The 25,852-nt window shown below is 46.6% G+C and overlaps 1 protein-coding gene across 4 annotated transcripts in view; it reads left to right on the plus strand.

The window, feature by feature from the left end:
* Nucleotides 1-25,852, plus strand: part of LOC146191098 (monocarboxylate transporter 12-B-like) — an 88,664-nt gene that overhangs the window by 16,056 nt on the left and 46,756 nt on the right. The window contains exons 2-6 of one of the 4 annotated variants that reach the window (XM_084601572.1): nucleotides 17,404-17,504; nucleotides 18,536-18,822; nucleotides 19,446-19,589; nucleotides 19,700-20,635; nucleotides 22,010-22,931. The exons of 1 other annotated variant lie outside the window; for it this stretch is intronic. In XM_084601572.1, coding sequence (XP_084457698.1) covers nucleotides 18,627-18,822; nucleotides 19,446-19,589; nucleotides 19,700-20,635; nucleotides 22,010-22,137 — 1,404 coding nt within the window. In that variant the 5' untranslated portion in view covers nucleotides 17,404-17,504; nucleotides 18,536-18,626 and the 3' untranslated portion in view covers nucleotides 22,138-22,931. Of the gene's footprint in view, nucleotides 1-17,268; nucleotides 17,505-18,535; nucleotides 18,823-19,445; nucleotides 19,590-19,699; nucleotides 20,636-22,009; nucleotides 22,932-25,852 lie in introns of those variants that run through there. 2 more of the 4 variants (XM_084601571.1, XM_084601570.1) reach the window with 2 other exon arrangements.

Raw genomic sequence — 25,852 nt, forward strand, 5'->3', positions numbered from 1 at the left:
GACATGGGATTCCCATGTTAATACTATTGCGTCAGCGCTTTCTACAATTGTCGGAATTACTTCACGTAACAGGCATATTCTACCTATCAAAACTAAAATTACTTTATATTATGCATTTTTTTTCATTCCAATATTAGCTATTGCCTCCTTGTCTGGGGTAATACAACGGTATCTAATGTCATAAAACTGCAAACATTGCAAAAGAAAATGCTTCGCGCAATTGTCAACGGGACGTACGATTCGCCTACTAGACACATTTACCTACATTATAATATTGTACCTTTCAGCAAATTGTTTGACTACAGATTTGCACGTCTATAAATCAACGATAAAAAAGGGTGATTCATTTTTTTCTCAAATTTTTCCAATTACATGTCGCCACTCATCATACGACATCAGATTGCAGAGTAGGTTTGCATTACAAATGTGCAGAACTAACTATGGGTTTTGTATGTTGAGGTTTATTGTGTCAAAGTTCCTAAATACCCCTCTCAGTGACCAAGTGAATATTATGCCTTTTTCTGCCATTCGGAAAAGCTTTATTCAGCATTCTATGCTACAGTGATGTCAAGTGTTTGAACGTACTGCGCCACTCTGTGTTACAGCCTCATGGTCTTCTGCGTCTATTATTGCTGCCAGTTATGAGACATGTTTCTGTCAACCTTGTTCTGTAGATGCTTTTTTTTTTTTTTTTTTTTTTTTTTTTACCAGTGGTTGTTTTTGCCTTGTACCTACTGCTGACTTGTAGGGGTGGCGAGGCCCGTCAAGCGGTGTATAATTCACTGCTTTTTTCTCACCATCCCCAGTTTGCATGTACAAACTGAAATAAAGATTGATTGATTGATTGATGGATTGATTGATTGATGGATTGATTGATCTTAAACCCCGTCCACTCCCACCGTAGTAGAACCCTTTTAGCTCTCGACCTTCAAAAATTTGGCCTTTGACAACATAGAACTCGAAGCCTTTCTTATCATTTTCTACTCCCTCCACGTGATAGCCTCAGTTGCTTATGCACCAAAAAACCCAACACAACACAACTCCCTCCACATCAGTTCTCGCTTTTAGAAATATATCAGCCTTTTCCTCTTGCTCCGGACAGTCCATCTCAGCTTCGGTCCTGGTCCTGCCGGGCCCTTCGCAGATTAGAGATCGGCATGCATGTAATTGTTCCTCGCAGGGCTCAAATTTACTGTTGATAAGGCTGATGACGTGGACAGCTGGTCTGACTAGGCCGGTCGGAGTTCGTAAGTGACCGCTCGCTACCTGCTCGGTGCTCGCCAACAAACAACGCTGGGATCCACTTCTGGTACGTGCACCAAACGCACGAAACAGAACACGGTGGCTGAACCGGGTTACGCTCGAGTGGACGAGATAGCTGTGCCTAGCGATCGGCGTCCCCAGAACCCTACGAGTCCCAAGTCCGAACTGTCCGTCACCCCTTATATGCAGCTCGTTTGGCACGTCGGCTCTCCCATCCAAAGCGCGAGCGGTATATCGTTTGGCAGCTCGCCGGAGCCCAGTCACGGCTTTGATGCTGGCGTTCTTTTCTTTTCTGGGCCACGTTGTTGGTCACGTTGCGGCATACCCGAAATTTGGAATCCTTGAAAAGGGAGAAAAGCGCTTCCTCTCACTCTTCCGAATTTGTTGCGCGCCGTATGCTCACGGGACAAGAAAACAAAATCTATTAGCTGAATCTGTTAGAGACCAACAGAAACGGCGTAACGGAGTTCTCTACGAGTAAGGTGCAGTGAAGCAGTTTAAGTGGCATTTATAACTAAATTTTAGTTATAGTACTCCAACTGTAATGTGACGCTGCGATGCAAAGCGCTCATACATTTGAGCGAACACGCAAACTGCCTGTGTGTAGCGACAACGCTGAGCGTCAATGTGTGGTGGCTGTATACTATAGAAGCCATCATTACTGCAATGCCGCTTTGCATCTGTGGCGTCTGTCAAGCGCCTCATAAGGAATGAACGTGCAGATACGCGGCCTCTATAAAGATCTCAAGCTGCATTCCGCTAGAAGAGCACATTCGCGGCATTTGACGGGGTTCGAAGCCCTCGCGATTTCTCTTTTTTTTTTTTCTGCACGCGTCGTCGCAATCAATCACGCGAGCTGTCAGACCCGAATAATAATAATAATAATAATAATAATAAAAAGGCGTTTACGCATCACGAATGACAGGCTGACTTACGCACTTTTATGTTTTTTGCTTGGAGGCCGCGAAAGTCGGAACCGAGCGACGGCGCAGGCTGCTGAAAAATGCGCTCTGTAACTATAGTATCGCTGTTTGGGTTAACATTGTTAGAAGAAAAATCGGCCTTATTTTTGCATATGTTATCTCACGGGGCCACTCATTAGCATACAGTAGCAACTATAAGCTACCGCTGTATGTGAAAGACCCAGCGTAGATGTAAAACCTCACTTTATCCAAGTCGTAGACCATACCAATGCAACCCTAATTTGTCGGATGGTTTTTTTTTTTTTTTTTTTCACAGTTACTTTTAATTGATTTTTCTTGAAAATAACCGCGTGAGAAAGGGCACTTTCCTGGCTGACACTATACAGAAAGCATTTTTAAGGGTTCAGTTAGGTCTCCTTACTTGCGGAAATGCGAATTCACTGAGAGTTCCGTGTCTAAAGTTCCGTTATGAGCTTGTTCCGCTTCTCGCTATTTTTCCGACCTCTACAAATTTACTTACTTTACTTTTTATCAGTCCCTTTTTATTGTTTATTTTTGTTTCCTTGAATTTTTAGGTTTAATGTTATGACCAGTATTTTATATTTTTTATTTTATATTCAAAATATCAAAATGTATTTTGAATAAATAAATAAATAATAAATAAATTTTATTCTGTGTTCTTTTTTCAGTCTTCCTTCTTCTGTTGTTTTTACTTACTGCCGCTGTTTTCCTTTCCCTCATCGCCAGGGCGATGAGGGAAAGGAGAATTGTTGACTCGGAGAAAGGAAGTCGGCCCAGAGTAAATCAATTACGCTTGCAAACTGGAGGGTAACGGAAATGGAACAGATACGGAAGTTGAATCGAGATACTGCGTTGACGCTGGCTGATGGTGTCACAGTCAGCGATGTCCCGCATTTTGTGAAATTCTGTAGAATGCAGTGTCTTGTTTTGATCTCCGGAAGGCCTTTGCTGTGCTTATGGTGTCACAAAGATGGCGAAAACCTCCGTCACTGCCGTACTCCGCGCTGTGACGACTGCTAGCGTTTCGGCCGCTCTACTGAAGACGGCGTCGTTTACTATGCTGAAAAACTGCGGGGTGGATGAAGCCCTGCAGGAGCATTTCGTGGATGCTGCTGAAGTAGTGGATGCTACTGGTGGACAATCATAAGCAGCAGCTATCGGAGCTGGTGCTGATACCTCGTCGAAGATGAAGACACGGCGTCTAGTGTCGTGCAGACTACAGACGTTCTTGTTGCATCTCAGCCTTCTCCAGAAAGGCAGCACCCCTCCCCCCCCCCCCCCCCCTCTCCCCCTCCCCAACCTGTCCGCAGATTCTACTGCAGCGGAAGCGCTATCACGTGCTTCAATGTTGAGAAGCCATATTTCCCGAGTAATCAAGTTGGGCCAGTTGTGACATCTCCTGGTCCGTGTTCTGGAGCGGAATTCTGTGAAAATATAGCTCCAAAACGCTATGCATCTTCAACATCTGGATCACGCGAGGAGACAGAGGAGGTTCTCCCTGCTAGACATTAGCTCTGATGCAAAGCGTCCAAGAACAAGCCATCGAGTCTCTCGAGGCCAAGGAGAAAGGGTGCGGCGTCAAAGGGACCTCGCCCTCTCACTCTTTACCTGACCTCATGGATGTGTAGTTTCACCGCAAATAGTTGATCATGGCGACTGCCCAGCAACTCAAATTCGCAACTCTGAATTTTTATGGACTCCGTGCTCGGCAAAAACAGGTGCAACTGCGTCGCCCTTTTCAGACACTCGGCTTCAGGAAATACGTGTTTGCTACATTAATTGCTCCACCCGCTTGATTGTAAATGGTTCTGTTTCACAACCCGTCTCCATTTCTTCGTCTGTCAAACAGGGGTGTCTATTATCACGACATCTGTTTGCACTCTGCTTATAACTACTATGTATGAACATTATGCAGAGTAGGGCCATTCGAGCTTTGCGCATCCTAGCTAGCTCAAATAATTGGCTTATTCAGATGATTTGGCATTTTGTTCTGCTCTGAAAAGCCAAGCGTGGATGAAGTTGTTCACTTAATCGAGCAGTTTGGAACAAGAATAGCGCTGCGCTGTCGCCACTGTACTGTCGTCTCCGTCGTCATGTGCCCAAAGGAATGCGCATGCGTCGTTAAAGGCTGCAGGCCAGAGCTTATACACTCTAAGTAGCTCCCTTGGCGCCTCGCGCTGGCTTCGTCCATCACGAGGCTAGGCAGAGATTTGATGTGTGCGCTGTCCCAGCAGCAGTGCATCATATAGGCACTGGGAGGTGATCCCCACGTAACTTCGATATTTGTTTTAGGTTCGAAGTTACGTGAGGGGTCACCTCCTGGTTCCTACATGCACTGCTGCTGGAACAGCGCATGCATCTGTCTAGTCCCCCTGGTGGGTAAAGCCAGCGCGCGGCACCGCGTAATTCCGATCTCTCAACGGTAGTCATCATCCGGACTATACCCACTACAGGCCGAAGGACGCTTCCATATTCCTCCAATTAACCCGGTCCTGCAGTGCTAGCTGCATCCGCTTGACCCCTGCGGACCTTTTAATCCACCCATGTAATTTTATGCCGCCCCCTGGTACGCTTTTCTTCCCTTGGAATTTAATTTGTTACCTTTAGCAACCATCGGTTATCCTCTCTTCTCATTGTATGTCCTGCCCATGCCCATTTATTCTTCTTTACTTCGACTAGAGGGTCGTTAACTTATTTCTCTGATCCAGTCAGCTCGCTTTATATCTTTTAACGTTGCACTACCATTTTCCGTTCCATAACTCACTGCGTTTTCCTTAACTTTAGTTGAGTTGTCAGCATCATACATGGTTTGAGGGGCGGTTCCATTCAAACTAACCTATATATTGTGCGAACAGTTCTAGAGGTTTGCAGCGACTCTAGGGAGCTGTTGACATTAGTTCAAATTGAACGTGCGAATATGCCTTTGATCGTGTCCGGCACGTTTTCCTGTTCTCACTTATTACAGCACGTAAACGTTGTTTCTGTTGTCTGCAAGGGAATACGTCTATTTGCCCCATCCGCTTGACTGTGAATGGTTCTCTTTCATCCCCCGTTTCGATCTGTTCTTCTGTGAAACGGGTGTCCACTATCACCACTTCTGTTTGCACTATACTCAGAACCGTTATGTATGAACATCCTGCAAAATAATGCCATTCGAGATTTCCGTATCTTAGTGAGCTCAGCGTATTGACTTATGCAGACGATATGCAGACGATCTGGCATTTTTCTGCGCAGACAAGCCTGTAGCGTGGAATGTCGTTCATTTTACTGAGCAATTTGGAACAGTTTCGGGTGCCCAGATGAACCGTTCCAAGAGTTACGGAATATGGTTTGGATTGTGGAGCGAAATGCGCGGTCGTGGCGTGTACTGTACCTATGTGTGTGCTACCCGAGTACCTTAGCGTGCCATTAAACGCGTACAGACGCAATTTAACCTATTGGAGGAATCGCGCATCGGTTATGTACAGCGCTATGACCGGACGTTTGTTCCACATGGTCTGTCAATATTTGGGAGGGCTACCGCCCGTACCTCCTTTTCAGAAACAAAAAATTATTATGTTTTTCAGGTTGTTCACTGCCTCGGCCTATCTTTCAACCTCACCAAAACATGTTATGTCCATGTGGGCAATAAGGCTGGCCGCAGAACTTTCAAAGCTAATCCATTCGCGTTGACAATTGACAATACACCCCTCCCTGAAGCGGAATATACCAAGGTGTTGGGCCTCCATGTAAATTCTTCAGGAAAAGGCACAGTTTGGTTATCAAATGTGCGCAAAAGTGCCATGAACACACTTGAACAGAATGAGAAGCTTGCCACGCTGGTCATCTTGCTCTGGTGCTCCGCTGCGACCCTGCAAATTCGCAACAGACTAATTCGAAGAATAGCAAATCGTTCTGTGGTGCCCGATCAGGTACCGCTCGCCGACTTGTTCGTGCTATCTTTCAACCGCGGCTTCTATACCAGGCACAGTTTCAGAAACTGACAAAACGGCAATGGTCCACACTCGAGGCACTCAACCACGAGGCCATGCGAGTCATTACGGGACTGCCTCGATCAACTCCTATCCGTCTACTTCAGGAGTACGCCCACCTTAACACGTTGGCAGAATTCACTGCCCAAAGACAGACAAACGGAGCAAGAAAAGCTTCCCTTCGTCCCGAATTAGAGAACCAGCCACCTCCATGGGAATACTACCACCTTACTTCTAATAAGCCTCTATTCACCAAGAAGTCGCAGCTTTCATCATCATTCCCAATAACTTCTTGCGCAACACCTGATGACTGTATTATTTACACAGATGCAGCCGCAACCCTAACAGGTGGTTCAGTTGCTTTTATAAGCTCAACCCACCCTCACCTGAACACCACTCGAACTTACCTTACCGATACCAAATCAACTCTTGCCTTCGAACTGCAAGCTATCTTAAAGGCCATAGAAGCGTTACCTGCCGACCCTACGTTTAAACAAGTACACATAATAACTCACTCCAAAGAAGCCCTAAAGCATTTAAAGAAAGTCCATGGCACTCTTAGGGTCGCACAGACTATACGTGCTGCTTGTCACCGTTACCCAGTCACTATAATCATTCACTGGGTTAAAGACAACACAAATTTGAATACCATAGCAGCGGACGTGCTTCCTCATGCAGCAGATGTGTCGCAACCTGTTCATGACTCCTTGCCACCGGATCCACTCCTGATCCATTTGACATCATCAGCATCCCTCAGGCAGCGTACACGTGCTATAATTCCCCCGTGTACGTACCCCCTTCCCCCCCCCCCCCCCCCAATCTAACAAGGGTGGAGGAGGATCCAGGTAGAACGAAAGGAATAAGATGGTTTGCACAGTATGAAAAAGAACTGAAAAAGGGTAAATGGGGTACGCCTCAGTTCGCAGATGAGCCAAAGTTTCGACAAATGGACTTGTCTTCGTCTGGGCATGACGAAGACAAGTCCACTTGTCGAAACGTTGGCTCATCTGCGAACTGAGGCGTATCCCATTTACCCTTGTTCAGTTCTTTTTCATAAGGGTGGAGGAGGTATCTCTGAGACGGCTGAGAGTCGGAGTGATTCTTACACCCGCCGTTCGACACCAGTGGCAAAGTCCTACTATTCCAGTTCCCGACAAATGCCCACACTGCGAAGAACCCGCTTGCGACACCACTGCCCGGCATCTAATATGGACATGCCCAGGAACTTCGCATATACGCAAGACCATTTTACAAAAAGCTGGACTTTCACCGACTAATGACTCTCATTTCCCACTTATGGATAACAAACAACATTTATGCACGCAGTTTATGTGACTTCTTGCATATGTCTGCACTCCACACATTTCTGTGACTCTACCACCACCTTCTATGCCGTGTGGCAAACTCAACGTCATAAATAAATAAATAAACACTGCCTCAAAACTTCTATCCTGCGCTTTCATAGAGTTTTTGCAAGTTATGTTCGGGGCTCTTCCATGGAACCCATGCGACGTGATTACCTTTTCCTACCTGTCAGCGCCGGTGGGCTAGGTTTAGTCCATCTCTATGTGCAGCAGTTTTGCCCGTTTTATATATGTGTGTGTGTGTGTGTGTGTGTGTGTGTGTGTGTGTGTGTGTGTGTGTGTGTGTGTGTGTGTGTGTGTGTGTGTGTGTGTGTGTGTGTGTGTGTGTGTGTGTGTGTGTGTGTGTGTGTGTGTGTGTGTGTGTGTGTGTGTGTGTGTGTGTGTGTGTGTGTGTGTGTGTGTGTGTGTGTGTGTGTGTGTGTGTGTGTGTGTGTGTGTGTGTGTGTGTGTGTGTGTGTGTGTGTGTGTGTGTGTGTGTGTGTGTGTGTGTGTGTGTGTGTGTGTGTGTGTGTGTGTGTGTGTGTGTGTGTGTGTGTGTGTGTGTGTGTGTGTGTGTGTGTGTGTGTGTGTGTGTGTGTGTGTGTGTGTGTGTGTGTGTGTGTGTGTGTGTGTGTGTGTGTGTGTGTGTGTGTGTGTGTGTGTGTGTGTGTGTGTGTGTGTGTGTGTGTGTGTGTGTGTGTGTGTGTGTGTGTGTGTGTGTGTGTGTGTGTGTGTGTGTGTGTGTGTGTGTGTGTGTGTGTGTGTGTGTGTGTGTGTGTGTGTGTGTGTGTGTGTGTGTGTGTGTGTGTGTGTGTGTGTGTGTGTGTGTGTGTGTGTGTGTGTGTGTGTGTGTGTGTGTTACGTCCCATCCGATACTTCGAGTTTTTTTTTCGCAGACAAATTTAGTTAATGTTTTGCCCATGTTGGCCGTGTCCTCTAACGTCGCTGACTGTCCTTGTTTATGGGGATTTATGCATGATGTATATTTTGCTGTACATTTTCTGGCTGTTCATTTATCAACAGTGTTCTTATCTTCAATGTCACACGCTTGTACAAAGACTTGAGTTCGATACTTTTCCCTCCTCCTTTTTACCGCTCGATGTATATAGTGGAATGCCGGGATATGACGTCCTTGCTTGAATGCTAAAAATGTTATTTTGACCTTGCACTAGGACTTTCTTCTACACCTTACATAAGGAAGCACTGCCAGTGATGACCTGCCTCACCAAAAATGGGGCATTTTCGTGTCTGTGAACTGCCGTCTTTGTGATATCCCTGAAACAATGGAACATCTTCAATAAATGTTAGGACGCGATTCTGTTTATAAAATGTCTTGCAATTTACATTAAAAAAAAACGAATTTATTTTTACGGCGTCTCTCATAGTCTGAGTCGCTTTGGGACTTTAAACACCAAAATCAATCAATCAATCAATCAATCAATCAATCAATCAATCAATCAATCAATCAATCAATCAATCAATCAATCAATCAATCAACCAATCAATCAATCAATCAATCAATCAATCAATCAATCAATCAATCAATCAATCTTCATATGTTTTTCTTTCTAATTGGACTACAAAGCTTGTAGAAAACTAGAATGATGGATCAGCACTGTGAATTAGTCGTTCCAAATCATTGTTCTGAGGAAAGTGTATGGACAGACCGACTGAACCGCAGTGGCACTCTTATCTGGTGAAGTTCGCTATCTTGCCTTCCGTCTAGTGCTCTGTTGCTATATATTTTTTGTGTTGGCTTCCGCGGCGTTTCATAAAACCTCCATAAATAGTTTAGTGTAAATATAGCATATTTTCAATGCCATAAAGCCATGTTTTCTTTTTGTTCTTTTTAATGGTCGGCTTAGAGTAGTGGTTTGCATGCTCGGCTGGGGAACGAAATGATGTTGGTTAGTGTTCTATAGAGTGGACGAGATTCACTTATTTTTCTTATTTTCATCTTATCGTCGTTATGCACACATCTCATGGTCGCATATACTGTCCACACACCTGTCTACGCCACCCATTACCCAAGAGCTGCCTTCACATTAAAACTACAAACTGCCCCAAAAGATATGCAGTGAAGCGGAACTGCTTCGAACACTCTGCAGCAAAGCCGAGCGCTCTGTTGCATTTTAAAAGATTTACTTCAGTGTTTTCTTTTTTGTAAACGAAGTCGTTATTTTTTTAGTTTTTTTTTTCGGTTTCTTGTAACGAAGCAATATAATGTCGGTATTTGCTGCGCCGCCTACTAGTGGCGGACAGAGAAGACTAAGTGGATGGGACGATGAGCTGCCGAAACAATGAACGCAGTTTGTTCTTCGTCAAGTTAAAAGAACGCAGGACACTTCACATAAGGGCTGTTGCTGGAGCGGGAGCTTCGGCATAAACACAGCACGACGTGATATGCACTCACAAAGGATCACATTTATGATCGCGCACCACAACACGTTCATTTTCTATGCATTAGCCGGCGTACTCAACTTACGCCGCAACATTTCCTATCGCCTTTCGGAAAAATAGTTTTGGATATAAACGGAAAGCATGCTGATCTCAGAGTTGAAGCGCGTTTGCACTATGACTCTTTAATGGAGGTTCTCACAAGAGGTCGAGCGCGCATGCATATTAGGTCGGTTCTTTTATTGCGATAGCAATACTGCGCCAGGTTTCGGCCCGTCGCGTCGTCCCGGGAAGGGCCACGTGATCTTGAACAGCCAAGAAGAAGAAGAAGAAGAAGTGTATGGACAGACCGACTGAACCGCAGTGGCACTCTTATCTGGTGAAGTTCGCTATCTTGCCTTCCGTCTAGTGCTCTGTTGCTATATATTTTTTGTGTTGGCTTCTTCTTCTTCTTCTTCTTCTTCTTCTTCTTCTTCTTCTTCTTCTTCTTCTTCTTCTTCTTCTTCTTCTTCTTCTTCTTCTTCTTCTTCTTCTTCTTCTTCTTCTTCTTCTTCTTCTTCTTCTTCTTCTTCTTCTTCTTCTTCTTCTTCTTCTTCTTCTTCTTCTTCTTCTTCTTCTTCTTCTTCTTCTTCTTCTTCTTCTTCTTCTTCTTCTTCTTCTTCTTCTTCTTCTTCTTCTTCTTCTTCTTCTTCTTCTTCTTCTTCTTCTTCTTCTTCTTCTTCTTCTTCTTCTTCTTCTTCTTCTTCTTCTTCTTCTTCTTCTTCTTCTTCTTCTTCTTCTTCTTCTTCTTCTTCTTCTTCTACAGAAACAAGTGTAACAGATACTGCGCCCCTTCTTCTTCTTCTTACACTTGTTTCTGTGGAAGAAGAAGAAGAAGAAGAAGAAGAAGAAGAAGAAGAAGAAGAAGAAGAAGAAGAAGAAGAAGAAGGAGAAGAAGAAGAAGAAGAAGGGGCGCAGTATCTGTTACACTTGTTTCTGTGGACACCTGAACCGTTCCGTAAGGGAAGGAAGGAAGGTGGGAGTGAAAGTGGAAAGAGAGAACTAGGAGCCGTAGTGGAGGGCTACGGAGTAATTTCGACCACCTGGGGATCTTTAAAGTGCGCTGACATCGCACAACACACGGACGCCTCTTCGTTTCGCCTCCATCGAAACGCAGCTGCCGAGGTCGGGATCGAACCCGGGTACTCCGGCACAGTAGTCGGGCAGATCTCATTTTCCGAAACACGTCTTGGCGCTCGAATCGCCGCGAATTCACGTATACGTGGCAGCTTTAGTATTTGGCGGGCTTCCTTTTCAGGCCCATAAAAAAAAAAAGTATGAAATGGCAACTTTTTCGAATGTTTCTTGCGGATTTTTTTTTTATCGATGCTTTATCCTATGAAAAAAATATCGCAGAAGCGCGCTAATTAGTATTCACAACTCAGTTTTCCAGGAAGATAACGATGTTGCTGGCCCGGCCATGATGTTCCCAAGAGCATTCATTTGGTATCGCTCTGTTAGGAGATTCGCTATTCTTTTTTTAAATGTTCGTAACCCTATACCTGCTGCTAAAGAGTGGTGTGGATCCCTACTTCTTCGATTGAAATCACGGCCGTCGTATCTCGATCAGCGGGGTCGAAGTGCGTATAAGAGCTGCGTGTACCGTGTCTTTTAAATCGCACGTAAAGGAAAATAGATGGTCGTTTTGTAATCTGAAATTCTCGGCAGCGGCAGACCTTGTGGCGCAGAGTGCGTCGCTTAGGTATACGTAAAATCCCATTAAAGAATCAAGCATCCGCGCTGGAGGTCACCGAACACACTGCAACATATTGCGTTGTCATATATCTTTCTATAGCGCCTTTTGAATCAGAGGAGCAGGCCTGAGCCGGATGCAGCATGCGTATCTACAGTTTTTTCGCAAATAATAGCCTGAGTGTTTTCGCAAATAATAGCCTGTTCCTTGGGAATGAAAGGAACACCGCATGAAGGCGGCATATAGAATCGACAGTGTTGTCCCTTTGTTTGTAACCTGAACTTGTGCACTTTTTCGCTTTTGGTCAACATCAGGGGCCATCATACTCCCTCCAAATTGTCCTTCGTAAGTCAGATATAACAATATTATTGAAATGCCCTGGATAATTCTTACCGTGGGCGGGTACTTCGACAGCCTTCCACCAAATTTGCAGTCGGGACGCATATAAGCAGTGAATTTTATGGCGTTCACATATTTGTATTTTAATAACTTTGGGGTAGACGCGTCGTGATGTCTGTGCAGGTGTGTTGTACAGGTGCTAATTGGAGGTAATATTAGTGAAAAAATTGTCGTGTGAATTATGTGGTGCATAAAAAATCTAAGTCATTAGGCTTTAGTCTAAAAAAATAATAAAATGTTTTCGACAATTGCCTTCCATTTGCTCTTGACGGCACCTACGGGACACAGCTCAACAATTATATTGTAACATTAGGCGGTGCATGCACTGATATGCGCATAAGGAAGGAAGAAGAATCTCGGGAATTTTTGGAGAAGACGACGTTCGACCACTCCGTAACAATATTATTAATTCGAGAGCATTAATAGATTCATAGTGCAAAAAACAAAAAACAAAAACCGACCGCGAAAGGTGTCCGCAGAACGCATCCGCAGTAGGTGTGTACAGAAAGGTATATCCGCGCCGTCAAAATCGACCCTCTGGAGCTCTGAATTTCGACTTGACCAAATTTTGGGTCCAACATAATTCAAGCATGACCAACTGAATGGTGACTTCCAGATTTAGGGTTTTGACATAATTCAAGCATGACCAACTAAATAGTGACTTCCAGATTTTGGGTCCGACATAATTCAAGCATGACCAACTAAATGGTGACTTCCAGATTTTGGGTGCAACATAATTCAAGCATGATCAACTAAATGGTGACTTCCAGATTTTGGGTCCAACATAAATCATGCATGACCAACTAAATGGTGACTTCCAGATTTTGGGTCCAACATAATTCAAGCATGGCCAACTAAATGGTGACTTCCAGATCTTGGGTCTAGCAATTCAAGCATGACCAACTAAATGGTGACTTCTAGATTTTGGGTCCAACATAATTCAAGCATGACCAACTAAATGGTGACTTCCAGATTTTGGGTCCAACATAATTCAAGCTTAACCAATTGAGGGGCGACTTTCAAATTTGAGTGGACCACTTCCAAAATTTGGACCTTCAAAGTTTGGCACCAAAATTGATGTCTAACTTAATTCCAGCATGAACAGTACAGTTGTGACCTCCATATTCGGGTGGACCAACACCAAAATTATGTCGACCGAGCCCCCAAAATTTGACTTCCTCCGAATTTAACCAATATTGGCATTTAACCTAATTTGACTATGGAACTCAATGATTATTTCCACATTTAGGTGGGCAAGCCTCAAGATTTAGCATGCTTATGCACTCTCCGCTAGTGCGAGGCTATGTGCACTTTTGGAAGTTTTCATTAACTGGAATCATGATACTTCCGACATGCTAAATACTTTACGGGACGGAACAAGAGAGACACGACAAGACGGAACACAATATGCGTCGAAAGCACCGTGTATAACCAAGCCGAGTTCATTCTCTCTTATAATTATTTGTTAGCTTTCTTACTTTTTTCTTTTCATTTCTCCTTCACTGCGGAGAAAATGGAAGACTTTAGGGTGGTGTGCTTTTCCTGCAGTCCACTGGTTTAGCTAGAATGAGTACGCCAAGCAAAAATGCTTCTATCGGTCAAACTGCTCGCTTATTTGCGCTGAAATTGGCTCGCAGGTAACGTACAACCGTCTATCGCGTTTTTTTTTTCTTTTGGGTCGCTGATGCTGCAGAGGAAGCGGATTTCAAAATAATTCTGATCGAGCAATTAAGGCACGTACATTACGCAAACTGGTATCAAAAAGGATAGACGATTGTTTGCAGTTTGCCAAATTTCAGTTCGTATAAGAGAGCGGTTTAACCGATCGAAGCACTTTATGGCGCGCTTTTAGCGTTGCAACATTTTGTATAAATTGAGTGTCCATGCTGCAGGATCGCAAGAACACAGTCTTTGCTGAGCAGGGACAGTGCGAGAGGAAGATGCCACATTGTGCGCCGTACTTTCTGCGGTCGCCGCGTACGTTTACAGGATTCGTGCGACGCATCACTCCCTCGCGTGTGGCTGACGAAAACAAGAAAAAAGCGACCTCCAAACTGAAGCACACTCCTTTTTCAACATAACTAAATGGCGTTACTTGTCCAGGAGCGGCCCGTCCCGTATTGCACGGAATGTCGCATTTCGGGACGTCGTTCAGATGGGACGATTTCGATAGGTGTGGAAGGCAAAGAATTAAGGAGCAATATTGTATTGCGATATTCAAGCTCATCAGCACCAAAGTTGAGTCTCCTTTTCAAATTTTCTTAGTCAGCAATGTTGTTCAAAAACCCAAAGCCAAAAATGCGCATTTGTAATCTCGTTGAGCGGGCTTTGCCGACTTCATGTCATGTGCCTAGCGTCCTACTCGTAATACACCGACTTTTTAAATAGTAATTTTAAATAACTTTTGCGTAAAATCTCGCGCTTCCTAGCATATGTTCACAAACGTGGCATTGCCTGTGTTGAAAAAAGTTGGCTGAAGGCTTAGCTTGGTTAAGCCTGGAAGACTGCGAAAGCAATATCCTTGGCTGCGCCTTGTTCGGCGGCTGCGCCTCGTCTAATGCGAGGAGCCGAGCCACAGCCCCATTTATCCTCCTAGCGTGACATCACAAACAGCGAGCGCCCTCTCTCGGCTGCGACACAGCGCCGTGTATGGACTCGTCGCCACCATCCGATGGCGCGAGCTGGGGCCCCGTCTCTCGGTCTGGCGTGACGTCACATGGTCACGTGAAAATGGCGTGACGGCACTGCTGCGGCTCCTATAAGGATTCATCTTGTTATGGCACCACAGTGAGTCCTATAAGGACTCACCGCCACCATCCGATGGCGCGAGCTGGGGCCCCGTCTCTCGGTCTGGCGTGACGTCACACGGTCACGTGATAGGTTATGTATGGAGGCGCCACGACAAGCCAAACGCTCGAAGTGCTAGCAGTATTGCTTTCGCAATAAAAGGTTCGCCACTCTTTTTAGGACAGGCAATTTTGTGGTTATAAGCCATCGAGAGTTAAAACTTTACAATCGACTGATGCAGAACTTACCGCTGTTCGTGATGACATTGGCATTCATCTTGAAAATCCCCAGCAGTGGTTTATTTTCACTGGCTCAAAAGCAGCGCTCCAGGGCTTAAAGAATTCTCTTCGTCGAGGCTCCTCCGATCAACTGGTAGCGTACATCCGTGAGCTACATCATTCCGCCACCAATAAAGGGCAGGGCATTATTTATCAGTGGCTACCTGGACGTTGATGCATCAGAGGTAATCATACGGCGGACGAAACAGCGCAAACAGTTCACCGCGAGGGCGTTTACGTGTCCATCTGCGTTTCTAGAGCAGACGCAGTGAGCAGGCTTCGAGCGTACACTGGCGCGGGAGATCACGATTGCTTCGTAGAATTCCGACCACTTTTCGAACACACGTCTCCTGTTCTTGAACCCTGACCCAAAGCTCCGACTTCCACCGGGCTTACCACGACGTGAAGAAACGTTTCTGTGTCGCCTGTAGCTTGGTGTTGCCTTTAGAAACCATTATTCTTTTGGTATCGGCAAGGCTGATAAACCCTGCTTGCGGCGTCTGTGGTAGTGAGGAAACCATTTCACATTCTATTAAAAAAAAAAAAAAAAAAAGAAATAGAAAAAAATATGCAGGGGTTTAATGAGGCTAAGCCTTGTGTGATGCGCCAAACAACTAGTTTGCGGGACGTGATGGATGTAGAGGACGTTGTCGCTATCTTCTTGGCCGCAGTTGTTCGCGCCTCTTAAAATGAGGGGACCCTTAACAGTTAACGGCTCGAATTTGCCGGTTCTTCTTGTGGTTCCTCGTTCACGTCCAAGCATTGTGTGACGAATCCTTTTTATTTGTGCTTCTATTATCGCACACACACTATAATTAGCACACAGTAGTAGGCTAACAGGTTATATGAAACACCGCCCGACGTAGATAATGGAGTCCCATACGAACGTGCCTGCGTGGATTCGGGGCCCTGGAAGGCTGCATTTCCACATCACCCTCTCATCTCATTGCCGAAGTCTAAGCTGGTATCTGCCAAATCGGCTGGCGATCAGAGGTCGAGGCCTCCCTCGCAGATCCGTCCATTTTTTGTTTATTTATACTGCGTGAAGTATAGTAATTTCGCACTAAAAATCAATCGGTACACCGTTGTACACTCGACTAGTATCCTCGCTCCCCCCAACTTGGCATCAGCCAATGTTATGAAAAAAAAAAAAAATCGGCATAGGGCTACTGTGTTTCACATTTGTGTAAAGGCATATTCTGTTGACAGTAGGGAACAGCTCTCCGAATCCGTGAGGTAGCAGAATGCTATATATACCATACTGTCGCGGTCCGGCCGTAACTCGGGATCTATCTATGCAATTCCATTGAAACGCTCTCTTTGTATCGTGGGGCAAGTAGACTTGCTCTGCATCGTTTATTGGAATGCTCTTCGAGTTTCCTCAGTGCGCCGCGCAGATCCTAAAGCTTAAGCGCCGTATATAACGTCATACTGTATGGTGTAGTGAGGTTCCACACGGAATACAATTGTGAAAGTGAATTGAAAAATACCGCTTTCGTGTTAGAGCCGCAACGTGCGAAAATAGTAATAAACAAAATGCTGCACCCAGCCAATTAAGTATCAAAACGCAGCGTATGGAAAATGCACTTATTCTATAAAACAGATGCGCAAAATGTGATGAATAAACAAACGTCGACGCGCAGGTTAGAGAGTAAACTTTATTTCACAATGCATGTGAAATGTTTCAAGGACAACAAGCAGAACGCAGAGAAGGTGCGTGCGCAAAACTCCAGTTTAATTTCTAGCCTGGGCTTATGTGTCGTTCCTTCGCATTTTATAGGGCGCACTGTTTCACCATAGTTCCTTGCCAACATTATGTCATTTAAGCGCAGGGTTGTTTGATGCTGTTGGATCGCGTAAGTCTGCATAGAGGCTACGTAAATTTTTGAATTTGTCCATTTTTGTTATTCTTTCCAATGCATTTGATGTCTAAACCTTTACTGAAGAGACGGCCGGAATAGAAGAAAAAAAGTTTATAGGACGAGGTTGCGATGCAGGGCCCAGCTGGTCTGGCCGGCACCTGCGTGGAAGCTTCATAATTCAGCTGCTGTCGCTGGGAGTGCGAATCGTGTCTACGAAACACTAGCAGCGTCACTTCCGCTTCCTCCAGATGCCAGCTGCACGCGCCTACAACGACGGATGCCAGACGTTTGCTTAATAGACGGCGGGCGGCGTCCCGGCAGTGCTCACGCGAACAAGCTTTATAGCGCTATTAAGAGCATTAAGCGCCGCGATTAAAAGTTGTATATAGCGGGAAGATAGCAATGTATCGGCGCCTCGTTTTGACAGCTCTTGCACCGCTACGCCGAAATCCAGGCTGTCGCTGAGTCTCACATGCATGACAGGGTGACAACGAAATCGCTGACCGCTCTTCTGACATACATTTATAGGTGAGTTTCAATGTTGCTTTTCCACATGCCGTTTCGTGTATACGGTGCGGCCGCGTTGGTATCGCTAGCGACTTGCTTTGATTGTTTATTAGTCGGTTTGGGGTGTTTAACGTCTCAAAGCGACTCAGGCTATGAGAGACGCCGTAGTGGAGGACTCCGGAAATTTCACCACCTGGGGTTCTTTAACGTGCACTGACATCGCACAGCACACGGGCGCCTTGCTTTTCGCCTACATCGAAAAGCGGCCGCCGAGGCCGGGATTCGATCCCGCGTCCTTGGGAGCAGTAGTCAAGCGCCGTAAGCACTGCGCCACCTCGGCGCATTTATTATTTTATTTATTATTTTTCCCTTCCTTGCCGTTGCGCTGCCGTATGAAATATTTACTAGCTTATTCCTATACTTACGTGTATTTAGTGCACGGCATGGGGTCGACAGCTTGCTGCGTGTACCAGAAAAGTGCACCTCCAATCATGACTCCCTGCCTATGTTGGCAAGTGTGTAATAGGACGACAGACAAAGCTGTATGAATAAACAACCGGCGGGCAGTCATTTCTGCCTGTATAACGGAGCAAAGGCACGCGTTCAGCAAGCACAGCTGCGTATGAAAAGCCGACCTTCCCCCACCTCTCTTTAGTATGCTGTCTGCATGCCCTGAGCTCACAACTACGAGCTGTGAGCGGCAGCGCAACTCGGACCGCAATCGACGAAGAGGCGACGGCGACGTTGGGCAATTCTCGAGATAAGACGCACTGGCTGGCACGAGAGGGCAAAATCGTGTGAAGGAGCGAACTCTCGATTATGGAGGAAGGCCGACGAGCGAGCGCCGAGCGGCGCGCAGACTCGAGAGACACCTGGCGACTAAAAACAAAAACACCGCGACGCCGGACTTTCTCGACGCGTACACTAGCAGCTTAGCTCGAAGGGCGTCAACAGCGAAAGAGTGAGAGAGGACGAAAGGGCAGTGAGAAAGAAAGCTTCGCGTTAGCAGAGTCGCCGACAGCAGCCCACAAAGGCGCGGGACGTGATCGCAGGTAGCGCGACGGCGGCAGTTTGGCAGGACGTGGCGCTGTGCATGGCATCGCGGCGGACGACGACCACCACCACCGAGTCCAGGCAGCAGCTATGGTCCTCAGGGGCGGGGTGGACTCGGCACGCAGCTGGCTGGTCGCCGTGAGCTGCTGCTGGATCAACTTCTTCTCGGCCCTGATGTACAAGTCGAGTGGCGTTGTGTACGTGGGCGTGCTCCAGACGCTCGAAGTGACCAGGGAAGAGGCGTCGTGGCCTCTCACGCTGCTCGCCGTCTTCATCTTTACAACTGGTACTTTCGCGTATTTCTTCTGTTTTTTTGCGCTCGATTGCTAGCATGTCTTCGATGTAAGACATACATTTTTGCTCGTTTCTATAATATGGTGGAGGCAAAGAGCTTGACGATTCGTATGCGTCAAAACCTCGAGACACCCATATCAAGATCTACCGCAAGAACTTTAGAATACATTAGTTGTCTTTGAATTTCTTGGCTTTTGAAAATTTAATTCCTACATGGAGCTCCTATAAAGCCGGAAGCATTATGCATTCTTTTATCTATGCGGTTGTCCCAGTTGATTTTCATGTATCCACTTTAAATATGGTGTTTGCTTCTCGAAATTTGGAGAAACTCAGTAGTCGACGTCTTTCGTCCGTTGTGCTAATTTGTGCGCCTTACATCGGAGCACTTCGTTCACTCTAACTACTTGGATAATGACTTCAGTGAGGTCCAGTCAAGGAAATCTGTATCTTCGTGCCCTTATGCATGATAATATCTTACCGGTGTGCGATGGCGCTGCCGACGACGGAAACTGGATGCTTCTCCATAGTTATCAATGTCAGGGTGAGTAAACATTTTTTTTTTTTAGAAACCTCTACAGAAGTTTCCACGTCGGCGCATGTGCGTCCTTTTTCCAGCTCCCGTGGCAGGCGTTCTCGCCCTCTACGTGGACATCTGGAAGATCTCGCTGTGTGGGTGCCTCCTGTCGTCCGTGGCTGTGTGCCTGTGCTTCTGGGCCAACAGCGTCATCTACCTCACTGCCTGTCTAGGTGTCGTGCAAGGTACATCTCCGATTCATTCTTGCGGACCTCCATTTCAATTTGTGTCAGTCCCCGTACTCTCCGGCGCGGTGCAAACCTCGTTTTTTTCCCCCGTCTCCCTCTCTTTCAAGGTTTCGCACTCGGTCTACTCACGCTGCATAACGTGATCATCAACCAGCACTTCGAGAAGCATCGGGCCACGGCGTCCGGCATCAGCTATGCGGGCCCAACGTTCGCCTCCATCGTCTACCCACCTCTCGTCCAGGTCCTCTTTGAGGAGTACGGACTGCGCGGGTCGCTGCTACTCTTCGGGGGTATTATGTTCCACTCCGTGGCCGGAGCCTTCTTGCAGATGGAGCCCAATCCGCGAAAGACGTGCCCTGCGTACAAGGTCGTCCCTCGGGAGCCGCCCCTTCCGGAAGACGCCCAGTGCTCGAAACCTGGCGGCGAGAGCTTTGATGAGAAGCTCAAGGACGGAGAATTGACCCCTCTAAATCCCCCAGACTACGCTATGGACATTCAGCAGAAAGTCGCAGCTTCGGACGTGGCTCCGAAGCTTGAGACCGAAGTCGTGTGCTCGAAGGACGTCCCAAAACTTCAGCGAAATGTGTCCATCTTCTTCATGCCCATGTTCTACTTAATCTGTGCCTCCTTCGTCACCGTGCTATTTACGATGACCACGTACCTGACAGTTGTAGTGGACTTCGCAGTGGACTACGGAGTGTCCAGGATTAACGCCGTGCTACTGATCTCCACGTACTCAATGGCCGACCTGGTCGCCCGCCTGGGTTCTGGCTGGATTTCTGATCGGGGCTTCGTGAGCCGGGGCAACATGATGTCCCTGCACTTCCTCATCGGGGGCCTGGCGCTCTTCGCCATGCCCGTGTTCACGTCGTATGCCGGCCAGGTCACCATGGCCGTGGTCTCCGGCTGGGCCACGGGCTGCACCATGATCCTGATATCAGTTCTACTCACTGAGCACATAGGGCTGGACCGGCTGCCGGTCTCCTTCGGCGTCACGTCTTTCGTAGCGGGGGCGCTGTGTCTCGCCAGGCCGCCTCTCATCGGTAAGACGGTCTCGTCCAGGGCTTTTGGCGCTTTCTTAATTCCCGTTTGACACACTGGTTATATCGCGGTCGAGAGAATAATCATCCTCCATCCATCAATTTGGCTTTGCCAGGAACCGCTGTCATCTCACCATCCTCGAAACAGATATCCACGGAAGAAGTCTCAATACTCAGTGCCTGTTTTCATATCTGCAAAACGTGATTGATGTTTACCAAGCGCATCTTCACTGGTATCACAGATCAAATGCTGTCCGAATCCTCACCTGTAAGCCCCGCCGTGGTGGTACAGTGATTAGGGTGATCGATTATTGTGCTCATGGATGTGGTATCGAATCCCAGCCGCGGCAGCTGCTTTTCGATGGAGGCGCAAAGCAAGACCCTCGAGTGCTGTGTGATGTCAGTGAGCGTTAAAGAACCTCGTGCCAATCAATCAATCAATCAATCAATCAATCAATCAATCAATCAATCAATCAATCAATCAATCAATCAATCAATCAATCAAAAAATTAATTAATTAATCAATCAATCAATCAATTATTAAAATAACCAGTTAATCAATCAGTCTTTATATTCGCATACAATGTACAGCGAAAAAGGGTCGAAATTTCCCGAGTCCCTTACTCGAGATTTCCTTAGTCTCAAAGCCCGTGTCGCTTTGGGACGTTAAACCCCATAAAGCAATTAAGCAAGCAATCCTCACCTGTAAAGAGCCGCGACAGCTGTAAGCACCCACTGCTTAGTTGTAGCTGCATTGTGTATCTGTGATCTGAATGGTTAGGTTAGCCGCATAGTGATAGGCGTATGCGGTAAGGCAGATAAGCTGAGCGCGCGAGGAGAACTTGACTGAAACCAAAATAGTCGTTCCCATCGCCCCAGAAGTCGTGCACTGCAGGTCGCTAAGCTTGTAACGTGCCATCACGCGAGACGACGTGAAAGGACGACCTAGGGAAAGTGCGGCCTCCTGTAGGCCGCTTAATCCGCGGCGTCTTTGATAAGAGCGACTTTTGCGAGATGTGATGCCGGTCGCCAGTATTTTGGGCTTATCAGCCCTCTTGTTCCCAGGCGGCGACGAAGCAGCTAGGTGCTTTTTTTTTTTTTTTTTTAAGTCTAGCCGGAAAATATGACGCAGAGTAAAGAATTGAGATGTCGTGTAGTTGACACGTAGCACTTAGTAAAATATGAAATCTTCTTGGAGTTTCTAATTCACAGGTATACCCTTACAAATGTGAACATATCATACCCACTGATATAAAATGCGGCAGCGAGAGGCGCCGTTACGCGTCGCCAGGATAGGGGCGCAGCAGATATTGAACTGGTATGGCACAAGGAGAATCGTAGAGTATATCTCTCGGTACGCCGCTGTTGCCGTTGCAGGTCACTACCGAGATGCATCCGGCAACTACGAGGGACTGTTCCACCTCATCGGTGGCGTCTCGCTCTCACTCGCACTTCTCTGGTTCGTCACCACCATGACACTGCGGTTCCGGCAGCGGCGGAAGTGACGTGCTACCTTCCTCTTTGTATGGATGGCATGACCTAAAACGCCATGCCCTTCTGCAGAGCCTGAAGGCTTCTGAAGAGCCGAGGAGGGGGACAGCAAGGCACGTGGAAGATTGGACGGAGTACCACGCAAGCGCCGTACCAGATGGCTCACCGGCTGCTTCACTTGATTGCGCTGCTCTGAAGATACCTCGAACGTGTATTCGAACATTGGGTGATCCGCTAACTGTGACTTATTGCGAACAAGAAGCAACAGCGGTGCTCTACACCAATACCTCTACGTTGTCGGTGTTTGTAACTGTGGCGGTGTGTGCTGTACGCCCTTTGCTTGACGCTCTCAAAGGGGCTGTGAGGCTGGTGTTCAGTGGGAGCGTGTTCGATTGCGAATGATCGAGCTATTTGCATGCATCGCTCAGGATTAGACGTCAACCATTGAAACGCGGTAGGCGAGCGCGTGGCCCCCTGTCAGCACTGCGTTGTAGTAAAGCACATGTGATCAGAGAGAGAGAGAAAGTTCGAAAGGAGGCGCGAAAGGCGTTCACGCAGATTTCGGTCATAATGCTTTCTGTCAGTCACAATGATTCGGTAGACATTGCTGCTATCTACGAGCCTCGTTTAATTCATTGACGAGTGTGTATGTGTCAGGAGCACTGAATATCGACTTTTCGGTCGTTCTCCCAACAAAAAGCGAATATAGTGAGTGTGGCCAATCAAACATATGGTGCACCACATTCGCGTCCTAGCCAAGAACATAAACTGTTGTCAGTGTATTTAGAGAGTCATCTGCACTGAGGATAGCCTCAGTGCAGATGACTCTCTAAATACACTGACAACAGTTTATGTTCTTGGCTAGGACGCGAATGTGGTGCACCATATGTTTGATTGGCCACACTCACACTCAGTGTATGCACATTTGGAATTACTACTTTTGCTTTGCTTTTTTGTTATCTGCAAGCATGTCGAAAATACCACAACATCTCTGCGAACAAAAGCCTTAAAAATGGCCCCTCTTTTTCATTCCGAGTCGTTCTACTTAAGTTTCGGCGAGTCTACAGTGAAGTGCCACTGATTGCTGATGTGTCAGCCTACACCGAATAGTGCCTGTATACAAACGGATGTGTTCAAGGTATCGACGGGTTTCGTAACTCCGCCTATTAGCTGCTTTCTAGTCTGCGGTGCCTTCACTGAAGCGCTTCCTGCCTGCATGCCAACGTCGGTGACGACGCGATACAGCACTTTTTTTTTTTTCTGTGATGACTGTATAGTTTACAGTTCGTGTGAAGATGTGTGAAGAACAAGTTATTTGTCGCTGACGACATGTTTTCATATGTTTCTGGTGTTAAAGTTTGCACCGTATGTCAAATCTGTATTGGCAATACGCGAATCGTACGACGGCACCTCTGATATACTCATGCCGGTTTGGCTGCTGCCTTTGTGAATACATATGTACATTCGTAAACGTTGCGGCCGCTTTGCCACCGCTGAACAATACGTTGGCGGAATGTTCATGGGATCGCGACATGTTCGCCGAGTTCAGTGAAACGAACTCGGCGTGAGCGGCCTCTCTATCGGTCGTGCTGCAACGTGAAAATAAACAATCTTCATGCATACATATATGTCGGGTGTCCCATGCCATGGTGTCCCAGCTAATTTGAGCCGATGACGAGAAAATAGTTGAACAGAACAGAATAGAATAGTTAAGGCTAGCGAGGAAAACCATTTCCCAAACAAAACATAACTTTCCTTTACGCTTTAGAGAGTTAAAGGCCTTATTCGCTAGAGAATCCAGCGTCGACTTTGTGAGCGAAAAGTCACGAGCGTGGTTGTTGCAGGTGGTATGTGGCAGGTGATATGGCCACGCATTTACTCGACGCCGTTTTGTGTGACATCAATACCATGTGATATGGCCGGTTAGCCAGCGCTGCTAACCAGGGCCATGCTCGGGCTTCGCCTCTGAAATGAGAGGGTGAAAATTAGTTTGAACGAGACCGGTGTGTGCATGACTTCCATGTGACGTCTTACAATATAGGAAAACACTTCGCGCCTGCACGCAACGCACCGGGAGCTACCTGATCATGTCTTCGTCAGCGATGTGTTTGTACGTGATGGCGATCAGTAGTTCGTTTCGCAGTCTGCGGCTGCTCTCGATAACTTCGCGTACAGTTTCTTTCGCAACACGGCGCCTATTTTTGCCGCGCGCGCGCATTGCAATGAGACGCAAGCTATATACGGCATGCAACGTAAAGAGCCTGCTTTTAATGGGGACGCGGGCTGGGGCAGCCTTCACGACTTCTTTGCCGCCGTTCGTTTTCCTGCCTCGTTTCCGGCCTTCGGACGTGGCTCCACTGAAAGTGGTCCGGAACTTTCGTTCGCAATTTTCTCAGCCGTGGAGCAGCCTTCCTGTGCAGAGAGAGAGAGAGAGAGAGAGAGAGAGAGAGAGAGAGAGAGAGAGAGAGAGAGAGAGAGAGAAAAGAAACTTCAGTAGTGTTCCCGAGGAATGTAATCTGGCTCAGTGTCTTAGTTATAGCGTCATTCGAAAAATATGTGTACATATACTTATACAGAACCATAGATATACAATACAATGCAAATTTATATATGATAGGCCAGTAACATATACGACAGTCTTTAATGGATATTTGAGGCAGTATTCATCAGGAGTTTGTGGACAGCGATTTTGTTGCTTTTACGCAAGTGACAGCATGTTGAGGCGCTCACACGGCAGATAGAGACTTCGCTCTAACTGTTCGAAAGCTACAAATTAGGCATTACTCATAATAAATTTGCGCTAAAAACAGCGAGACGAGTAGGCAAGACTGATTATTGGATGGAGTATATCGAAGCATATCAAATTGCGCATGAATACGCACATCCAAACATCGAACGAACTGTACAGCTGTACTGCCTTGCGTCCTCGCGCCTCAGCAGAACCGTTGCTCTATCCGGCAGGGTTACGGATGACTCGCTTATATTTACGTCCTGCTTTGGTGCAAATGTAGAACGTTTCCATAGGTTCGTGCACATCTTCTTCCGTACGTCTGGACAGAGTGTGGCACTGCTGGAGGCTGCACCACCTACTGTGCTCACGCAGAGGCGAAGAATGCTTCCTTTTTATTTCTTTTTTTTTTTTTTTTTTTTACGGGCAGTGAAGGCTCCGAACAGCACGCGCTGCGCACTGAAGAGGCCGAATTAATAATAATAATAATAATTGGCTCACAGGAATGGAAAGGCGCAGTAACTGTCACACTTGCTCTGTGGACACCCGAACCGCGCCATAAGGGAAGGGAGGAGGGTGGGAATGAAATTATTCAGCTTGCTACTCATTCGACCAAAAGTTCACGTGGCACAGATGGGCTTCTGCATGAAGACACGATTATATATTATATAGTAACTATTATGTACATTAGTTACTATAGTAACGCTCCTCGTCTGTAAAAACACAACCCATCGGAATCGTTGCTCGCGTAGAACCTGTTTCACTAAACCGCCCGATTTTAGCATGGCGTCCGCTAGCTGCTGCTTTAAAAACTCCAGCACTGCTGCCAAGAAGTTGACTGTTGAGGCTAGTTGATAGTCTGCCGTCGCAATAATGCCATTTGTCATGAATAAACAACAGAACGCATGTTCGTCTTCACTCTATGGTCCTGTCGTTACAGAGTGAACGAAATGAATGTGATGTCTTACTAGTACCACGATCACGATATAACGGCGGTGAGC

This window comes from Amblyomma maculatum, chromosome 4 (genome assembly GCF_055883805.1).
Source record: "Amblyomma maculatum isolate TAMU_Amacu chromosome 4, ASM5588380v1, whole genome shotgun sequence".
In the NCBI taxonomy this organism is placed as follows: Eukaryota; Metazoa; Arthropoda; class Arachnida; order Ixodida; family Ixodidae; genus Amblyomma; species Amblyomma maculatum.